Source organism: Nanorana parkeri, unplaced genomic scaffold (assembly GCF_000935625.1).
Source record: "Nanorana parkeri isolate BGI_ZX_2015 unplaced genomic scaffold, ASM93562v1 scaffold118, whole genome shotgun sequence".
In the NCBI taxonomy this organism is placed as follows: Eukaryota; Metazoa; Chordata; class Amphibia; order Anura; family Dicroglossidae; genus Nanorana; species Nanorana parkeri.
The window spans coordinates 2,008,694-2,026,024 of NW_017306386.1; the positions used below are offsets into that span (position 1 = coordinate 2,008,694).

General features: G+C 41.6%; 1 protein-coding gene across 1 annotated transcript in view; it reads left to right on the plus strand.

Moving 5' to 3' along the window:
• The window catches only part of GTF2I (general transcription factor IIi), a 60,694-nt gene extending 48,702 nt beyond the window's left edge, over positions 1–11,992 (plus strand). The window contains exons 28-31 of the mRNA XM_018553355.1: positions 3,026–3,209; positions 5,390–5,418; positions 10,357–10,398; positions 11,910–11,992. Coding sequence (XP_018408857.1) covers positions 3,026–3,209; positions 5,390–5,418; positions 10,357–10,398; positions 11,910–11,992 — 338 coding nt within the window. The remainder of the gene's footprint in view (positions 1–3,025; positions 3,210–5,389; positions 5,419–10,356; positions 10,399–11,909) is intronic.
• The last annotated feature ends 5,339 nt before the right edge of the window (positions 11,993–17,331 follow it).

Sequence of the window (17,331 nt, forward strand, 5' to 3'; positions counted from 1 at the left end):
TATGCTGAGTTTTGGAGGGCATTCGTATATGTCCTCCCGTGACCCTAAAGAGAACTATGGCAAAAAAAGGTTGGGCCATAGTTCTCTTTTTTAATTATGTCTTAATGTAAGAAAAACTTAAAAAATTTGAAGTAAAACACATGTTAACTTCCCAGTGGAGGGGATGCACTTTCAGAGACACCGTATTTGCTAAACAAGACTGCTCTGTGGGCAGGCTGTAATGAAGAGAGATTGCATTGGGACAGGTCATTCTTGAGAGAGACTGCCACGTGCAGAGTCTGTCTTGCAGAGAGACTGCTATGTGGAGAATGAAGAAAATAGGTCACCAGCACTCCATAAGTTAAAATGAATGAGTCCTTTTAATGGACAATGATGTCACAGAAATCCAACATGAGCCGACGTTTCGGGGCCACACAGGGTCCCTTCTTCAAGGCAAGAGATGTGACCCTGAAGAAGGGACCCTGTGTGGCCCTGAAATGTCAGCTGAATGCAGGAGGGGGGGCGGGGGGGTTGAGTATATGTAATTTTTTTTTTTTTAACCTAGACACAAACAAGCACCTAACCATTGCAGTGCAGTGGTAGCCCCACTGCAAGGGTTAATAAAGTTTTCCTGGAGATCTTCTTTAAAAAGTCAAGAGACTATCCTGAAGAGTGTCTGCTATGCAAAGAGTGTGTCCTATATCAAGAAAAAAATGGGGAGAAAGAGCACATTCTTGCCTCAAAAGTAGACACAAACAAGCACCTAACCCTTGCAGTGCAGTGGTAGCCCCACTGCAAAGGTTAATAAAACGTTTTCCTGGAGATCTTCTTTAAAAAGTCAAGAGACTATCCTGAAGAGTGTCTGCTATGCAAAGAGTGTGTCCTATATCAAGAAAAAAATGGGGAGAAAGAGCACATTCTTGCCTCAAAAGTAGATGACAACGTGTGTTACTCACAAGGTTACAAGCTGGAGTTTGGCCCCTTGCATCCTTGCCGCTTCCTGTTGTCGAACCTACATTGGAAACCCCTAAAGTTGCCTTAATAGAGTGTTAGTGCTTCTTGGATCTCCCAACATCAGGCTTCTGTTTCCCAAATCTACAAGGCTGCCCTATGGTCCTTTGGTCACACATTTGCCAAGTTTTAAAAGGAAGACGTTCAGGCCTCAGCAGATGCTAGCTTTAGACGCAAGGTTCTTTAGGCTGCCCCTCTGTTGGACTTCCTTTGAATGTCCCATCTGTTGAAGACTTAACTACTGTACCTGTGTCCTGTAGGATCAAGAAACAAGATTTGTCTTTACCTGTTTTTTAGAGATGCCACCAAAACAGCCATAGAGAAGAAATCTTCCAATGGGACACTTGTTCCAATGATAACTGCGTAAATTAGGATTTTCTTCATATTGGAAAGATATCCTATCACTATAACCCACCCTTAAAAAACGTTTTGCCTTAAGATATACTTTAAGAAATTAATATAGCAATGCCATTAATTTATTTTATAATGGCATTGTCGTGGTATGTTATATAGTGGTGGTTTATCCGACTCCTCTCCTCTACAATACAGCCAAACAGCAGCAAATTTTTAGCAATGTTGCCAATCATACCACAGCATGTGTTTCGTGGGGGTTGCTGGAGTCTCTTGAGCTTTTTCTTTTTTTTTTATGCAGTCTCGAGCAGCAAAAAAAATAATAATCTTATTACCAGTAAGGAATAGAACACTTCAGCATCTTCACATATGTTTATGTTGGTTTCAACATTTCTCTTCAGTATTTAATTGTCTGAGAAAGCCTTGATAGAGCCAGCTGGAAGCTCTTCTTTTTTTCTGTCCTCCTGTGTAAGGCTTGACTTACAGGCTGTGTCTGCAGAGAACAAAATAATTTGGTTGTTAGTGATTTCCCAATACTCAACAGTTACCTCATATGTGTAGAATGACCAACTGGGTGTCTCTTATAACCAGCTGAGGATGTCACTTCAAAATTATATGGTGTTCATAAGGTCATGTAATATCCTTTATTGCTCACCCAGTATTTCTCCTTTCTATTACTAAATTTCCTTTAGAAGGATATTACACAAATTCTTTTGGACGCTGTATGAACTGAACTGCATATACAGTATATGGTAGTACATTTCTTGCAATGTCTAACAGCCTGGTGGGATGTACGGTTGTACCTCAGGGCACAGTATTGCTGCATTTGTTCTCTTACATCAGTCTTTCTTCTAGCTTGGGGGAGAGGAGACACATTTATATTACATATTTTGCTAGGCAGAGCTTCCCTGGTTTTTGATGCACCACTGTGTTAGTTTTTTGTGGTACAGTTTAACAGCTAATGCTTTAAGCTTTTTTGGCTATAGTTCTCTTTAGGGTCACAGGAGGACATTTACTATGTCCTCCTGTGACCCAAAACTTAGCATATAGCGGACTATTGCCCGCTATATGCTGACAGCACTGCACCCAGAAAAGATTGTCGGGATCCACTCCACCACCTGATTAACAGCTGGCTCTGCCTCTCTAGAGGTACAGCAATATGTGCCTGCCCCCTCCCCTTTCTGTCACTCCAGTCAGCGCTGGGGGAACAGAGAGGGGAGGGAGGCAATCCCTGCGGGAAGCAGTGACTTAAAGTCACCGCTGTCTGCAGGGAGATCAGGAACTGAGCTATCAGCGGTATGTGATCGTTCAGTTCTTGATCAATAGAACTGACGTGTAGCAGCTGCAGTGCACCTCGACTCTAATTATGGGGATGAGTGTATTTCACTCTCCCCATAATTCTCCTTTTAAGTATAGACAATTGCTTGTGTTTCACATAGTATAGTAAAATATGTGAACTCTTCTGGTTTCACTATGGTTAATATCTCACTGTTGCTTTGTCTTATGGTAATCATGAAAAGAGATGCAGTTCAGCATTGCCATGCTTTGAATTTGTGTGAAGGTAAAACTGTAGGAGTGAAAGAAAATACAGTACCTGTTCCTCAGCGCTACTTTTAGCGCATAGAATGCCTGATATTTAATATTAATACAGTAAATTAACATTTAGCAATGTTACGTTTTATAGGTGAAGCCATTGGGATGAACTATCCAGTGAAAGTTCCCTACAGAAAAATTACTGCCAACCCAGGATGTGTAGTAGTAGATGGAATGCCAGTAGGGGTTACATTCAAAGCCCCCAGTTACCTAGAAATAAGTTCTATGAGAAGAATCCTAGACTCTGCAGAATTTATTAAATTTACAGTTATAAGGTGAGTGTAATAATATACATGATACAGTTAGCTGATGTTTCTTAATAAAAGACATTTCTTTCTACCTAATTTGACAATATCTCTGGAAAGATTGACTCTTTGTGTATCACCAGTTTTGGAAGTGAAAAGAGTGAGAAAAAAACAATGAACAGGTCAAAAAGCGTATCAGACACACTGAGTATTTCAGGAAATGGGTGTTTAGATCAGGTGGAGGGCAGCTGATAAAATTGTATCCTGGTACAGGGCCAACCATGAGTGGAAAAAGCAAATTAATGCAAACAAGAATTGATGCACTATTGGGTGAATTTATAAACCTGTCAGAGAGCCATTCACCCTGCAGAATTGCATGTATGTTTGTTCTTTGTGAATGGAGGGTAAAATGAATGTTATCAGTATTTTTCTTTCCAGGTTGAATGTACTATCGGGTAAATACCACATTATGGCTACTAGATAGAGCTGAGGAGATTAGGAAATATGTTTTTCCTCAGCTCCAACTAGTGGCAATAATTAGGTATTTTCCTGATATTACCTTTGACCTGGAAAGGAAATATATCCTAATAAGGCCCCCTACACACTGAGCGATTTATCGCGCGGTAATTCCCGCGATATCGCGGCTATTTACCGCACGATATTGCTCTCCAATGCATGGCAATGGGGTTCTGTCCGTCGCTGTCGCGGGTCGTGCGTCGCTACAGATTCTAGCTTGCTCATTGCAAGCATTTGCGCGATAACGCGCAAAATGCAAATCGTGCGACAAACGCGCGATTTGCGAATCGCTCAGTGTGAATGGGGCCTAACATTTCTTAGGGTAACTGGCTCTATGAATTGTTTATAAATACACTCAAGTGTCATCAATAGGCAGAAATGGTACAGTAGAGGCTCACCACAATCTTGTCTGATAGGGTTGTGGTGTCAAATGCATCTCAAATGAGACCAATTCCAGTGACAAATTACTAAAAAGATTGATTTTCCATAGCCATGGTTCCTATGCTCACATTCCAGATTAGAATTTCTCCTATTCAGTATCCAAATGCATGCCATTCAGTCACTCTCTTGTTGAGGCTGGTATATGCATATTTCAAGGACAATTTCTGATTGCCATGGCGACTGAAAGAAATTCTCTGGCAATTGGGTTATTGAGAGCTATTGCCAGTGAGAGGTGGGTGCTGGAATGCCAGGGTTGCCACTTGTGCTGTGTATATTTTACATTGTATTGTTTTGCTCTCGGTAAAGCATTTTGTTATGAGGACCAGTGGGCAGTGTACGGAGGATGTGCCCCTCTCTGCCTTTACAACTTTGCAGCTTTATGCGAAGGCTTTTATCATGGCCCTACCCTGCACACATTGTCTTTGCATGCTGCTTAGTCTAGGCCCCTCCCTCTGCCCCACCCTGCTCACATTGTCCCAATACACTGGCCAGCGCAGACCCTACCCCACTCACATTATTCCCGCGACTGGATACACACCATATCCGGGCTTGGGATGCCACTGAGTCTGGGAGAGCTCTGCTTCTTCTGGTGGGTCCTGGCCATTGCCCACTTCTTTTTCCGCTTGCCCTACTTCAGTATGTCTAAGAAACAGCAGTAATTACATCGCCGGAGGTGCTCATAGCTATGAGTTCGCTTACAGTGTTTTTCAGATTACTGTGCATATCAGGTGACTTACTGCAGCAAGGTATCTGTACTGGGGATAAAATTGAGAGAGGACAAGAGAAAAGAGGGTATTGTATGGATAGGATAACCGTGCTTGGGTGTATAGGGGGTAACAGTGCTGGGGGTGTAGAGGAGTCAGGAGTGTTTAGTGTATATGTAGTGGTGGTAACAGTGCTTTAGCATTAGATAGAATAAATATATGGTAGCTAAAGGTATTTTTTTGGAAGAAGTCTTGGAAAAATAACTGAGAAACAGTGCTCTAGGTAAAGGAGAAATAAAAACAGCAAGTCTTCCTAAAAGGTCACAATGTACACAAACCACACAAGTGGGAGTTCATTTTTTTATCCGGGTTAAAAAGGGAAGTCATTTGACAAGAAATTTCCTAAATTGAGTAACACCAAGACCAAAATAAACAGTGATGGTGAAAATATACACAACAGGCTTTTAATGGTTTTGCTTTAGTTTTGAAAAGAATAAACACATTGAATATATCAGAAATGTTAAAACTCTATGTGTACATTTCTTCTAGGCCTTTTCCTGGATTGGTGCTAAATACACGTAAGTATACTTATGGCATCAAAAGCATGTTTTAATGTTCCTTAAGGGTTAGGACTAGGGATGCACAGATACTTTTCGAGTACCAGTGCTGATATTTGGCATTTTCATGAGAACTACCAGGGTTGCAGCTGGAACCTGGCTCTGGCGCTCCGCCACTGTCCTGAAATCATTAGTCTGTATTGTTTTAGAAAAACTGTCACATGATAATAAACAAAAATGTATCTGTACTCGTACTTGTAAGTACTCGGCAAGTACCAGTACTCGTACTCGCAAAACTGGTATCTGTGCATCCCTTTATTTATATTTATAAAAACAAAATCATACATTAAAACAGAGATATACAAATCCCAGGAGCTCCGTGTGCTCCTTACAAATGACAGCTGCCTCCTAATTTTTGAATTTTTCTCTAGTGTAGTCGTGGAGCTCAAAAGTATCGGTACATGTACTCGTACTTGTACCGAGTACTGTACTTGGTATCTGTGCAACCCTAGTTAGGACCTAAATTATTGTGTAAAAAGTTTCCAGATCGGAGTTAACATTGTTTATGTTGGTTATGTGTTTAGATGAAGCACTGAGATCTTGAGGAATGCTTAATTACGTTTTACTTGCTTATAAGAAGATAACATCTGTGTATACAGCATCATGCAGGAATCATATATATCATAGATAAGTAAGCATGCATATCGAAAAACTAGCATTGACTAGACTTGCACTACAGCGTTGTCTAGTGCTCAAAAGACATAGTTAGTCAGTGCATATTAGCATATGTTGTTGCATTTCCAACAGTTAAATGGCCAATTACATTCTGAGGTAAAATATTTAGTTGAGTGGATGTCATTTGTTTGCAATTGAAGTGTCACATTATCCTAAAATAAATGCATAACTGTCTGGAAAGCCCTATAGTTTGTGTGAAAATGCATCTAAACAAACAGCCTCAGGCCATGGGAGGTAACAAAAGTCCTGAAGAAGTTCAACATCCCCTGCAGCACCACTAAATTATTACAATCAAGCCCCCACTTACACCTGAGTAGTGTGTGAACGCCTGCAAAATCCCACAATTCATTGTTAATGGCACCCCAAATGTTCTAAGCAAGATGTGACAAACGATTGGTTAAAGAAACATGCAAAGCTCCTTTAAAATGAACTGGTAGCCCAATGAGCAATGTGCAAAAACGCACATGAATGCAATGTCGCACTACACATGTGTGAATGGAGGCTAATAAAAAATGGAATGCAATGCCTAGAGAAATGTGTCTGCCAAAACTCATTGATTGGGTTATAAGGGCATTAGTTGCAGAAGCCAGAGGCCATTAATAACCTACTCTAATAGGAATTGTAGTGATCCGCAGTATAATATGAATGCTTCACAACGGTGGGCTTTATGCAGCTGTTATGAATAACTAGCCATTGCTAAGAAAAAAAAATGGACCAAATCCTGTGTGGAGGTTCTCAAATGGCATGTGGCAGACACAGCAAACATGTGGAAAATGGTTTTCTTTCTTGTCTATTGAGAGACACAGGAAGTCTTCAGCTTTTTTGGGTCATCCAGCTGCCTACAGTTGGATTGGACACTGACAAAAAAACTGTAGGTCAGCCCAGGATAACCCCTTCTACTCCCAGCATGCCTTTTTTTTGCTAGGAGTATGTCTAAAGGTGCCCATACACTGCTCGCTGGAAATCGGAGACGTGCGACCGTTTCTACTGTACGGTTGCACGTCTTTCGTCGAACCAGCATGTTCGAAAACCAGCCGGGAATCGTACGATTCTCGGCTGGTTAGAACGGTGCTCGGAAGACAAATGGCGAACGGGCCGGTGTGCACAAGCACACACTGCCCGTTCAGCATTGCGGCCATCGGAAGCCCGCCCCTCAGGGGGGCGGGCTTGCGATGATCGAGAGTGCGATCTGCCTGTCCAAGATGGGCAGATCGTACGTTTTTTTAATCCCTGTACAACCATCGCAAGACTAAGGTCTTGTGATGGTTGTAGAGTGTATGGCCACCTTTAGGAGTGTGCACATCTTTTCTGCTCTGCTGGCAGTGTAACCTAGTTTTTGGGGGGTTTTTTCTCTTCAATTGAGATTCTTTTGTAAAAAGCTGATAGAGCTGGTCTGTGTGATTTAATTTAAGCTATTTGGCACAGCCAATCTTCAGCTTTGGTCTCTGCTGTGACCAGGCCCTCCTAGACTGGGCATTGCAGGGCTAGTCTGGAAGAGAAATACAGACACTGGGTTCTGTGTAAGGTGTTTTCCAGACCCCATTCGGGTGACAAGTGAACAATGTAGCCATGAACTGCTTTCCAGGACCAGAGCTATTGACATTGCCATAGTGCTTACTCTGTGCCTGAGTAAGTCGATTGGACTGAGCACCAGGAGCTACCTCATTCATTCTGATCATCGGTTGCCTTTTAAAATGTCTGCTTTCCAGCAGTTCTTAAACTGTGGAAGGGGTGAATGCTGAGGGACTTGGCTTTTACGTCATCCACTGGGTGGAGTGGTGCATGGGCATTCCATGGTCTCCTTCCTGACATTCAGTGTTGAGGACGAATCTCCCAGTTGTTGCTCCTACATTGCAAAGAGCCACATGGAACTGTGCTCTCTATTCTATTCCTACTGCCCACCTACAATGACTTTGGTCACCTCTGGCCATCCAGTACTTATCTGCTACCAGCTGTCTGGGTTTTGTGAGTACTTTAGCTTAGTTGCCTTACCGCTATATGGTTGCAGGGTGGTTGCAGCACATCTAATTCTAGACACAGACAGTTCCTCTTTTGTGGGTGACCCCAGTTCACACTCCCCTAAAGATTTTGGGGAGGATTGTTCTGTGCCTTCTGAATGTACCAATGTCTGAAATCTGGAATCCTGTTTCCCAATATTACAGAGTCTGGCTCATTATAAGAGTCCTCCTTGGCTCGGTCAGGTGAGGCAAAGTCCCTTGTCTTGTCAGTTAGTGTCTCTACTACAGTCACTTTGCAGTCAAATTCACCCAAGTTTTAGCTGATTCTGAACACAAAGGCTCTAAGCGCCCTCTTGTGCCTTACCCTGCAGATTCTATATCTGATCTGCCCATAACCTCAGAGGCATCTGAACCATTGGTCGCAGTATCCATTTCATACTGATCCAGAGTTGCCTCAGGCATGACAAAACACACCATTTTCCATGATTCTACATCAGAATACTTGGTAGACATTCTTTCATTGACTGCTAGAGAGAGCTTAATCCACATAAATATGACTGCATGTTTTACTCACACTCTCAGGCCTATTTACTAGAATAGGTTATCTTTTTGTTCTTATCTTCACCTTGGCTTAAATCCTGGGACAGTCCCTGTCCCTTGATCTGACCATTATTAAATCCCTGTGTCTACATCTATATTATCCCCGATCACTGGGTCATACTGGTAAGGAGTGCAACTAGCCTTTTCTTTTTTCTACATCTATATTCTCCCTCCCAAATGTTTACCTAACAACTGGACTTTGCATGATTCATTTCTGTCTGAAACTTCTGTTTGCTTTTCTCCAGAAATACCTGGTTGACAACAGACAACCTGATGTGTCCCACTCTATTCTATGTGAGACCCACTTTAAATCAAGGAAAAGCTTTTTCAGATAGCCTCCCATTCTAAAAAGGAGAGGAAACTTCATCTTACCCAACCTGAGTGTTCCAGTTATGTGCTGAATATTTTAAAACCTCACCTCTTAAGTAGTCTAAACTTAACTGAGTGAGGCAAAACCTTAGTTTACTATTAACGAATTAGGCCGAAAAGCAACTCAGTCACTCAATACACAAATACTATCAAAGAGGACTCATTGCTCTCCACTAAACTTCACATTTTGAAATATTAATCCTTTTGATAAACTTCTTACACTTAATGGACAAAGATGTGTACACTAGCAACCTTTTTTAGTAGCACCTAAACTTTACACAAGCTCTGACCATTTCTCATGATTTTTAGCAGGCAGAGCCAGCTGTCATTCACGCAGCTGGGTGGATCTCCACAGCATTGGTGGCGGCGTTCTCAGTATACCGCTAGCTGTAGCTCGCGATATACTGAGCTTTGGGTCACGGGAGGACCCTAGTATATGTCGTCCTGTGACCCTTAGGAGAACTATGGGGGAAAACACTTACCCCATAGTTCTCTTTTAACCTTCCCACAATGTTAGTTTTAAGCTGTGCATGGCTTTGAGCTGTTCATTTTTAACTTCCCCTTCCAAGGATAAGACACCTCCAGCATATGTTGCAAAATGGGAAGTGGGCTTAGGTTTTTCTTTGGCAATCTCATGAGTTTATATTGTCAGATGACACTGTGAATGTTATGTTGCTTGATTATAGTCAAACTCATCCATCTTCCCACTCATTCAATAATCCTTTACTTTGCTTTTTTCGTACTGTTCCATGGCTAAGCTGTACAAAGTCTGACCTTGGTACGCTATATTTTTTATATTGTTAATCCTAATAAAAACTTATTGAAAAAGGGAAGAGCCTTAAGAATGGCCAAGATGTATGAACCTTTGTCTTTTTCATGGCCCGTTCAAAGTCTTTCCTACCTCAGTCCTACTGAGAATTTGTGGCAGAATTTGAAAACGGTTGTCCAGTGCTCTCAATCCAACCTGTCAAAAGTTTTGGTGTTTGTGTGTGTTCAAATCTAAAAGACATGGAGCTGTGTAATTGCAGCACAAGGTGGCTGTACTGTCTCAAGGGGTAGGTCTTGTAAATAATTATTCAAATCACTGTGTATATACAGTTTACTTCTGGAATTCAGGGATTGGCGGAGTCAGCCATAATGGCTGGAAACCAGGACCACCAAGATAAAGAATTTTCAGTTTGGTGCATTAAAGGTCTGTCTAGGCAAAATATATATGCATTCTGAGAGGATTGCAAAGGGCACAGAGGTACAGTGTTTAAAGAGCTCTATATACAGATTTGTTTCTTTTGTCTTTCAGAAGCACTGGAAGAGAGTGAATATGGGTCTTCTACAGAAACTAGTAATTATGCCTTTTAAAATCTCATTTACGATTTAGCTGTTGTTAACCACTATAATATATTTTAGGCTTCATTCACACATGCCACTTGCGTTTTTATACAGAGATCTGTCTGCAAAATCTACCAGGCTAGATGCTTTGTTTACGTTTCTAGATGCCTAGAATTACATGCGTTTACACGCATATGCCTCTGACCGTTGAAACAGTCCATTGAAGTAGCCAATGAGATTTCAGCAAATAAATGTCTCTTGCGTTTAAATGCGTTTAGAAGTTAAAATCAGTTCCTGGAAGCACCAGACTTCTAATTTTCTAAACGCAACTAAACTGACTGCAGATAAAAGCATCTTAGAGCAAGGTGTGAATAGATCCATTGGAAATCATTAGATGCATATATATGTGTTTAAAAAAACCATTTCAGATGCATCTAATCGCACCTACGTAAATATAACCTAAAGCTCACCTTTACTGAAAACTTAATTTGAAGCTATGTTAACAGTAAAAATAACGGGTGGGCTAAAATACCTTTCGAGATAAGAATTCTGCTCCAGGTTGGCCACATGACGAAAGGCTGAGGCATTTTGGATCATGAGACAAGGTGAAAGGAAAGGGTTATAGCTCAAATTAACTATTCCTTCCCTTCAGCAAATATCTGGGTTGGTCAGGTGACCAGCATGGCTAGGAGCCTTGGGTAATGTTTTTTGATGGAATGTATTCTTTATTTCTCCATCTTAGCAAGACACTTGAATATATATGTCCATTCTTTTAATTGATATTGCAAACCTGTATTTAGGTTTACCTGTAGCATGTATATATCAATGCTGATGAGACTGCAGAAGAACTAACCTGCTGCTGGAACTGGCCACATAACCAATGTTAAAGATCTCAGAGATTTTTTGTTTTATTATGCCGCAGGCTAAAGCAGTCACATGGAAATGAGAATTCTGTTTAGGATGTCTCATCGCTGAGGTCCCTCCTAGATAAAAAAAAAAGAAAGAACATAGCTTCAGTTTTTGGTTAAGTTGGCCATTTAAGTTGTGTAATATCTTTCCTGTGTGTTAGTGCCCACTTAGTTCATCTTTACAGGGTGGGAGAGAAGGAACTGACACCTTCATTGCCCAATGTGCACAAACCAATCTGTAATCTCTTTGTTAACCTTATATTACCAGTAATGCTTTCATTCCTGACCATGGACACTACCTTGGGGTCCTACTCAGGATTTATATAAGTGTAATGGCATCCCAAAAGAAACACCTTTAAGTCTAACAGATTGTCCACATAAAACTATTTTGGAAAGTTACAATCAGAATAGGACATTATAAAATGTAGTGCAGAGATAATTACAGTGAAATGTATTTTACAAATGTACAACAAATAGGTTGTCAAATGCCAGTTATATATGAGAAAAATTATACTAATACGTTTGGACACTATACACTGAATTTGAGTTGCTATTCATATAGATGATAACTCTCCTATATATAGCTTGAGACATCCTGTTGTTTTGCTTCCTAAAGGAAACTGTAACAAGAACCAATCAGAAGAAGCTAGAGAAGAAGGTATTCCTCATACGTTTCCATTCCATAACCATGCAATTTAGTAGAATTATTATTTCCACCATTCTTTGTGAGGCAACAAGTACTATATACTACAAACAGAGGATAGTTAGTAAAAATAAAATGTTTCTGCACCAAAGATTAAAATCTTTTCAATTGGCAACTATTTCCAACTGTGTTTACAGGCTAACAGTACTGTAGACCAGTGGTTCTCAACCTGTCTAACCTCGGGACCCACATGTTTCCTTGGTCATTAAGGCGTGACTTTTGGGTCGCGACCCATGAGTTGAGAACCACTGCTGTAGACGACATAAGGAACAGCGACATTCAGACATCTGCCTATCCTTAATTATGCTGCCACATGATCAGGACCTGCCATGAGTTTCTGAAAACCTCTTTCAGAGTAATATTTAGGGGTCTATTTATCAGTGTTTTCACCCAACATTCAATCCTTTTTCTAACCAATTTTTGGGTTAACCACTTGAAGTCCGGGGTGTTAAACCCCCTTCCCATCCAGGCCATTTTTCAGTATTCAGCGCTGCGGTACATTTATTCCGTCATGCAACACTGTACTGAAATGAATTTTATACCCTTTTTTGGGGACAGATAGAGCTTTCTTTTGGTGGTATTTAATCACCACTGCGGGTTTTATTTTTTACTATATTAAGGAAAATGTACAGAATCTTTTTTTAAAAACTGTTTCCCCTATATTAAAGTCTAAAACATTTATTATTACCCAATTTGTTGGTAAAATATAAAAGACTGGGTCACGTTGGGTAAAAAGACACCAAACATGTAAAGCCTTAAAATTGCGCACGTAGGGAGACAAATTTGCGCCATACAACCGATCGGCGGCTATAGAGCCGCCGATCGGTTGTATGTGAAACAGCCGTTAACGGCTGTAAAAATGAGTCAGTCTTTCCTGCCTGTGCACGCGTGCTAGGGGGCGCACGCGAGCAGGAAAAAAATGCCGCCTGGAGACGGCAACCTGCTGATGCGAGTCCGCCATCTGTCCGTTTTTCCTTAACGGGCGGACGGCAAGAGGTTAAAGTTGGATGAATCTTGTGTGTGAAAAAATGATAAATAGCCCCTTTGGCTTGCTCAGTTTTGAAGGTCTGTTCTTGGTAGATGTGAGAAAGTAACAAACAAAATATGTATGTACGATTTTCAGCGGGTTGGTAGCGGGCTCGGAAGACAAAAGCCACACTGCCCGCTCAGCATTGCAATCATCGGCAAGCCCTCCCCTCAGCGGGGGGGGTTGCTTGCGATGATCGCAAGTATGATCTGCCTGTCCAAGATGGGCAGATCGTACGAAATTTGAATGACCTTACAACCATCGCATAACGAAAGTCGTGCGATGGTTGTAAGGTGTATGGCCAGCTTTACACTTATTTATTACAGCTGTGTATTTAGCAGCCTACCTGAATTTGAAATTTTGTTATATTGATGTTTAATATAATGTATGTACTGTATATATGTATGTTATATGTATATTCATTTATTTTGCTTGTTAGAACCTCAAGAGGAATTAAACATAAAGCAGGAACCAGACCCATAAAGCAGGACCATTATCATTTCTAAGGTAATAGTTACTATGATTCTATATCAAACACCATATTTCATGTTTTGAATGTTTTAGGTACTGTAAATTAAATTTATGGAACCATAATGAACCAATCAAATCCAATATATCCAGCACAAAAATCTCAGGTTGCATGACGCTGGATAATTCTGAATACTTTTGTATTCACTCTTAACTTTTCACAGGGGTGTGGAAATTTTTTTTAAAAACTACTTGTCCAAGGACTAAAGTGGGGGCCCGATCTGCTTGTCCCTCATTGAAATCTACTTGTCCTGATGCAAAAAAAAGAATTATTTTTTTTTACCCAAAATCGTTTTTAGCAGTGCCAAGAAGAGCTCATTTGTCAGTGCTGTCAGGTGACCGCCCTGACCAACGAGTGCTTGAATTTTGCGAGCAAAATTCAGAATACATGGCACAGGTACAGATAGTACACCCATACTGGCGGATGGGAAGGACCGTTCGTTGAAAGGTAAGTATAGCAGGGTGGGAGAGGGGACCAGATTTGTGTGTGTAATTCCATTTTCCCAAATTATTTGGGAAAATTAATTTACCTTTTGGGGTGGGTGCAGACTTGGGCAAGCGTGTGTGGTTGCCACGCGGCCCCCTTGATTTCAATGAGGTTACATCCGCGTGGTAATGGCTGAAAAAAGGTACATGTACCTTTTTTTTGTGGCACACACCGTGCTGTGTTTTCAACCGCGATTATGTGCGATTGCACGGGCGTTATTACGGCGGTAAACTGTGCAATCTGCCTGGCGTGACTGGGGTGCCATTAGACAATAACACGGTTTTGTGCACGATTGCTGTGCGGTAACGGATCGCACACTCCGCTCTCACACACACACAAATGCCCCATGCATGCATTTATTCGCATGCAGATGATAGGGGTTGGTTTTAATTTTTTACATTTTTATTTATCATTTTTTATTTTTGCTTTGTAATATTTGTAATCATTTATTTTATTATTTTTTACTTTATCGCCTTTTTATTTTTTCCATTTTTAATATATTTTATTTTTTACTTTTTTTTTGTTTACTTGACTTAACTGTTATCACGCAAGAAGTAACAAGCCCTTGTGTGATAGTTTTTGGAGGTGACAGGTTCTCTTTATTAACCCTGTCACCTCCAACACAGGAGTTCTAGCACTGAACTGTGCTGGTTCTCCTGTGACAGGAAGGGTGAATTCCTGTGTCACTATTCACATGGAGCAGAGAAGCGTTCTCTACCCTGCTCCTTGCTCTCTAACCTAATTTGCCGTGGTCACGGATCTCCCACAAGAGGGGGGGGACCCCAAAGACCATGGCAAAAAGGAAGCTTGTGTGCAAGAGAGGCAGCCGGGAGCCGTACACGGCCGGCTGGCTGCCAGAGATAGAGAGAGAGGGGAGGGGGAGCGTGCCTCAGGCAGGTTACAAGTGATTTTTGGACGGCTGTACAGCCGTTTAAAATCACTTGTACAAAACGGATCCCACACTACATTTAGCCACGCTGCTTGCCTGCTGCTATCGCCCGGGACTACCTGTCCCGGGCTATAGGAATTCCACACCCCTGTTTAAGTGTATGCCTGGGCAAACACACAACTCATTGAGACGCACAAGAATTTAGATATTCTATTTTCTATTATGGTCAGTTTATGCTGTCACCTGCAGGATATTGTGACACTGGTAAACAAACAAAAAAAAAACACATTAAAAGCCGGCCCTCATATAACCCATCCTCTACCCATCATGCCTCAATTTTTGATAGTGTCCAAGGAGGTTGGACACTTTGTTTTTCTTCAACTCTGCTGGAAAACAGTTTCCCATATTATAGTCTTTTTATGTAGATTTGTATTCCTTTATTGACTTGCTACACTAATCCTTGATAAACTGCAGATATTTTTTCCTTGTTGACTTCCCTCAAGAATTCCACTGCTTCTTGAGCTAATCTATGCATAACAGCTACCTGGATCAATGTATTCTCAGACTTCAACAGCTTTGGAGGCTGTACTTGTGGCTAGCCTGTGATGTGACCTTTTGGGCTCTGCATTGTGGCACTTTCCAGACCTGTGAGAACTCTGCCAGTAGCAGAACGCTTTCTGGGTCCAGGGCTGTGGCGCAGCCTTTGTTGTGATCCAGTTTCTTAAGACCAAGGCCAGTCGAATTGGAGTGCTGACCACCATTCCTGCTTCTGCTCTTAAAGCCTAACTTGGATTATCATGTCTCTTTTTGCTGCCTGCCTACAGTGAATTGGTCACCTCCATTGCCTGTGACTGCTAGATTTTGTAAGTGCACAAGGCCTTGCCTCCGTTTGGGCCTAGTTCAACACTACGCTGTGCAACATATCTTCTTAAAGACCTTATTATTGGGTCATCCGCATCATAGGCTTCGTCAGCTCCGTCTGCCTTCACAAGGGCCCCCACCATCACTTTTGCTTGTAGAGGCTCTGAGCACACTTCTGCAGCATTCCCGGAATAGCTGTAATCTAGCAATACACTGCGCAAACCTTGTCTGTTTTTTTGATGAACCAGCTGAAATTCGCTCACTGGGTGATCCTTTCCGCTGCCTTCCATTCGGCATCCTTTGGATCAAAAAATTGAAGGAGCAGGCCAGAACATTTGTGGGCGAACAGTGACTGTGTGTGCCACTATCAGAATACCCAGTGACAGAGTACAATAGCCCAGGGGAGATTCATCCATCCATCCTGTTTAGCATAGATGGAGTAATCTGTTATATTTTTTTTTTTTTTTCGGAATGCAGTTTGAGCTAAGAAAATATACCATTGTATGGCCAGCTTAACTCTGACCTATCTGGGCCTCCAACTTAAAGTGTGCCCCTGTTACCCTCTCTACCTCAGATTCAGAGTCCTCAGAGAGAGGCCACCTGGGGACAACTCGGGTTTACAAATGGTTTTTCTAACCTAACTGATCCGGTATGTGCAACCCTGTATTTAGAGGATCAGCCTGCTATTTCTGGCCTAGGGTCTTTTAGAGCACCCACCACTGCAATGGCCATTCACTGACTGTTTAAGTAATTCCTCTATGGGAACTGGGGACATCCTGTAACATTCTGGGTCCTTTTAGAGAATATAGCAAAGCTTTTCCCCTTTGAAAGATAATTTACTGCTTGGTGGGCTGTTTCCACTGTAGATGCACATTAACAGATGTACAGTACTACCAAGTGGGTTGATGGAGTTCTCACCTTTTTGTTCCCATCTGTTTTATTCCCTTTATGGATTCCAGTTTAATTTAGCATGAATTACTTTGTGCCTCGCGTTGGCAGTGACCTTGATTTGTGAAACTGTGCTGCTTAGACCTTGCACTTCAACTGTGACAGCCTGTTGCAAGTATCCAAGCTTGTTCCCCGCATCCTTCATATGCATAGGGCACTTTGGCTATGTGCATGGGATTCCTGTATATACGTCCAAGGAAAATCTGACTTGGTTGTACCTCAAGTAATGTCACTTCCTTGGACCAGCTCTTAGTGCTGTCATTAGCAGTGCCTCTGGTAGTCGTAGTGTACTCCTGTTTCAACACAAAAGGTTAGTGGAAGGAGTAGAACAACCCTCTTCTTCATCCACTACAGCAGTAGTAGCTTGTGGACAGCCTGAGCCTTCCTTCCACTCAAGTCATAGGACTTGATGCCACAAGTCTTTTAATCCCTCTGCTTGGCATTATGCATGAAGGTGCATCCCCACTTATTGACCCCAGGTAGCTATCAGGCAAATTCTATGAAATTGACTGTTTGCTCAGCTGTCTCCTATCAGTTTTCTGATAAGGCTATTCTCAAAGATGTATCCTCCCAGTCTTATTTCAGTTCCCTGTAC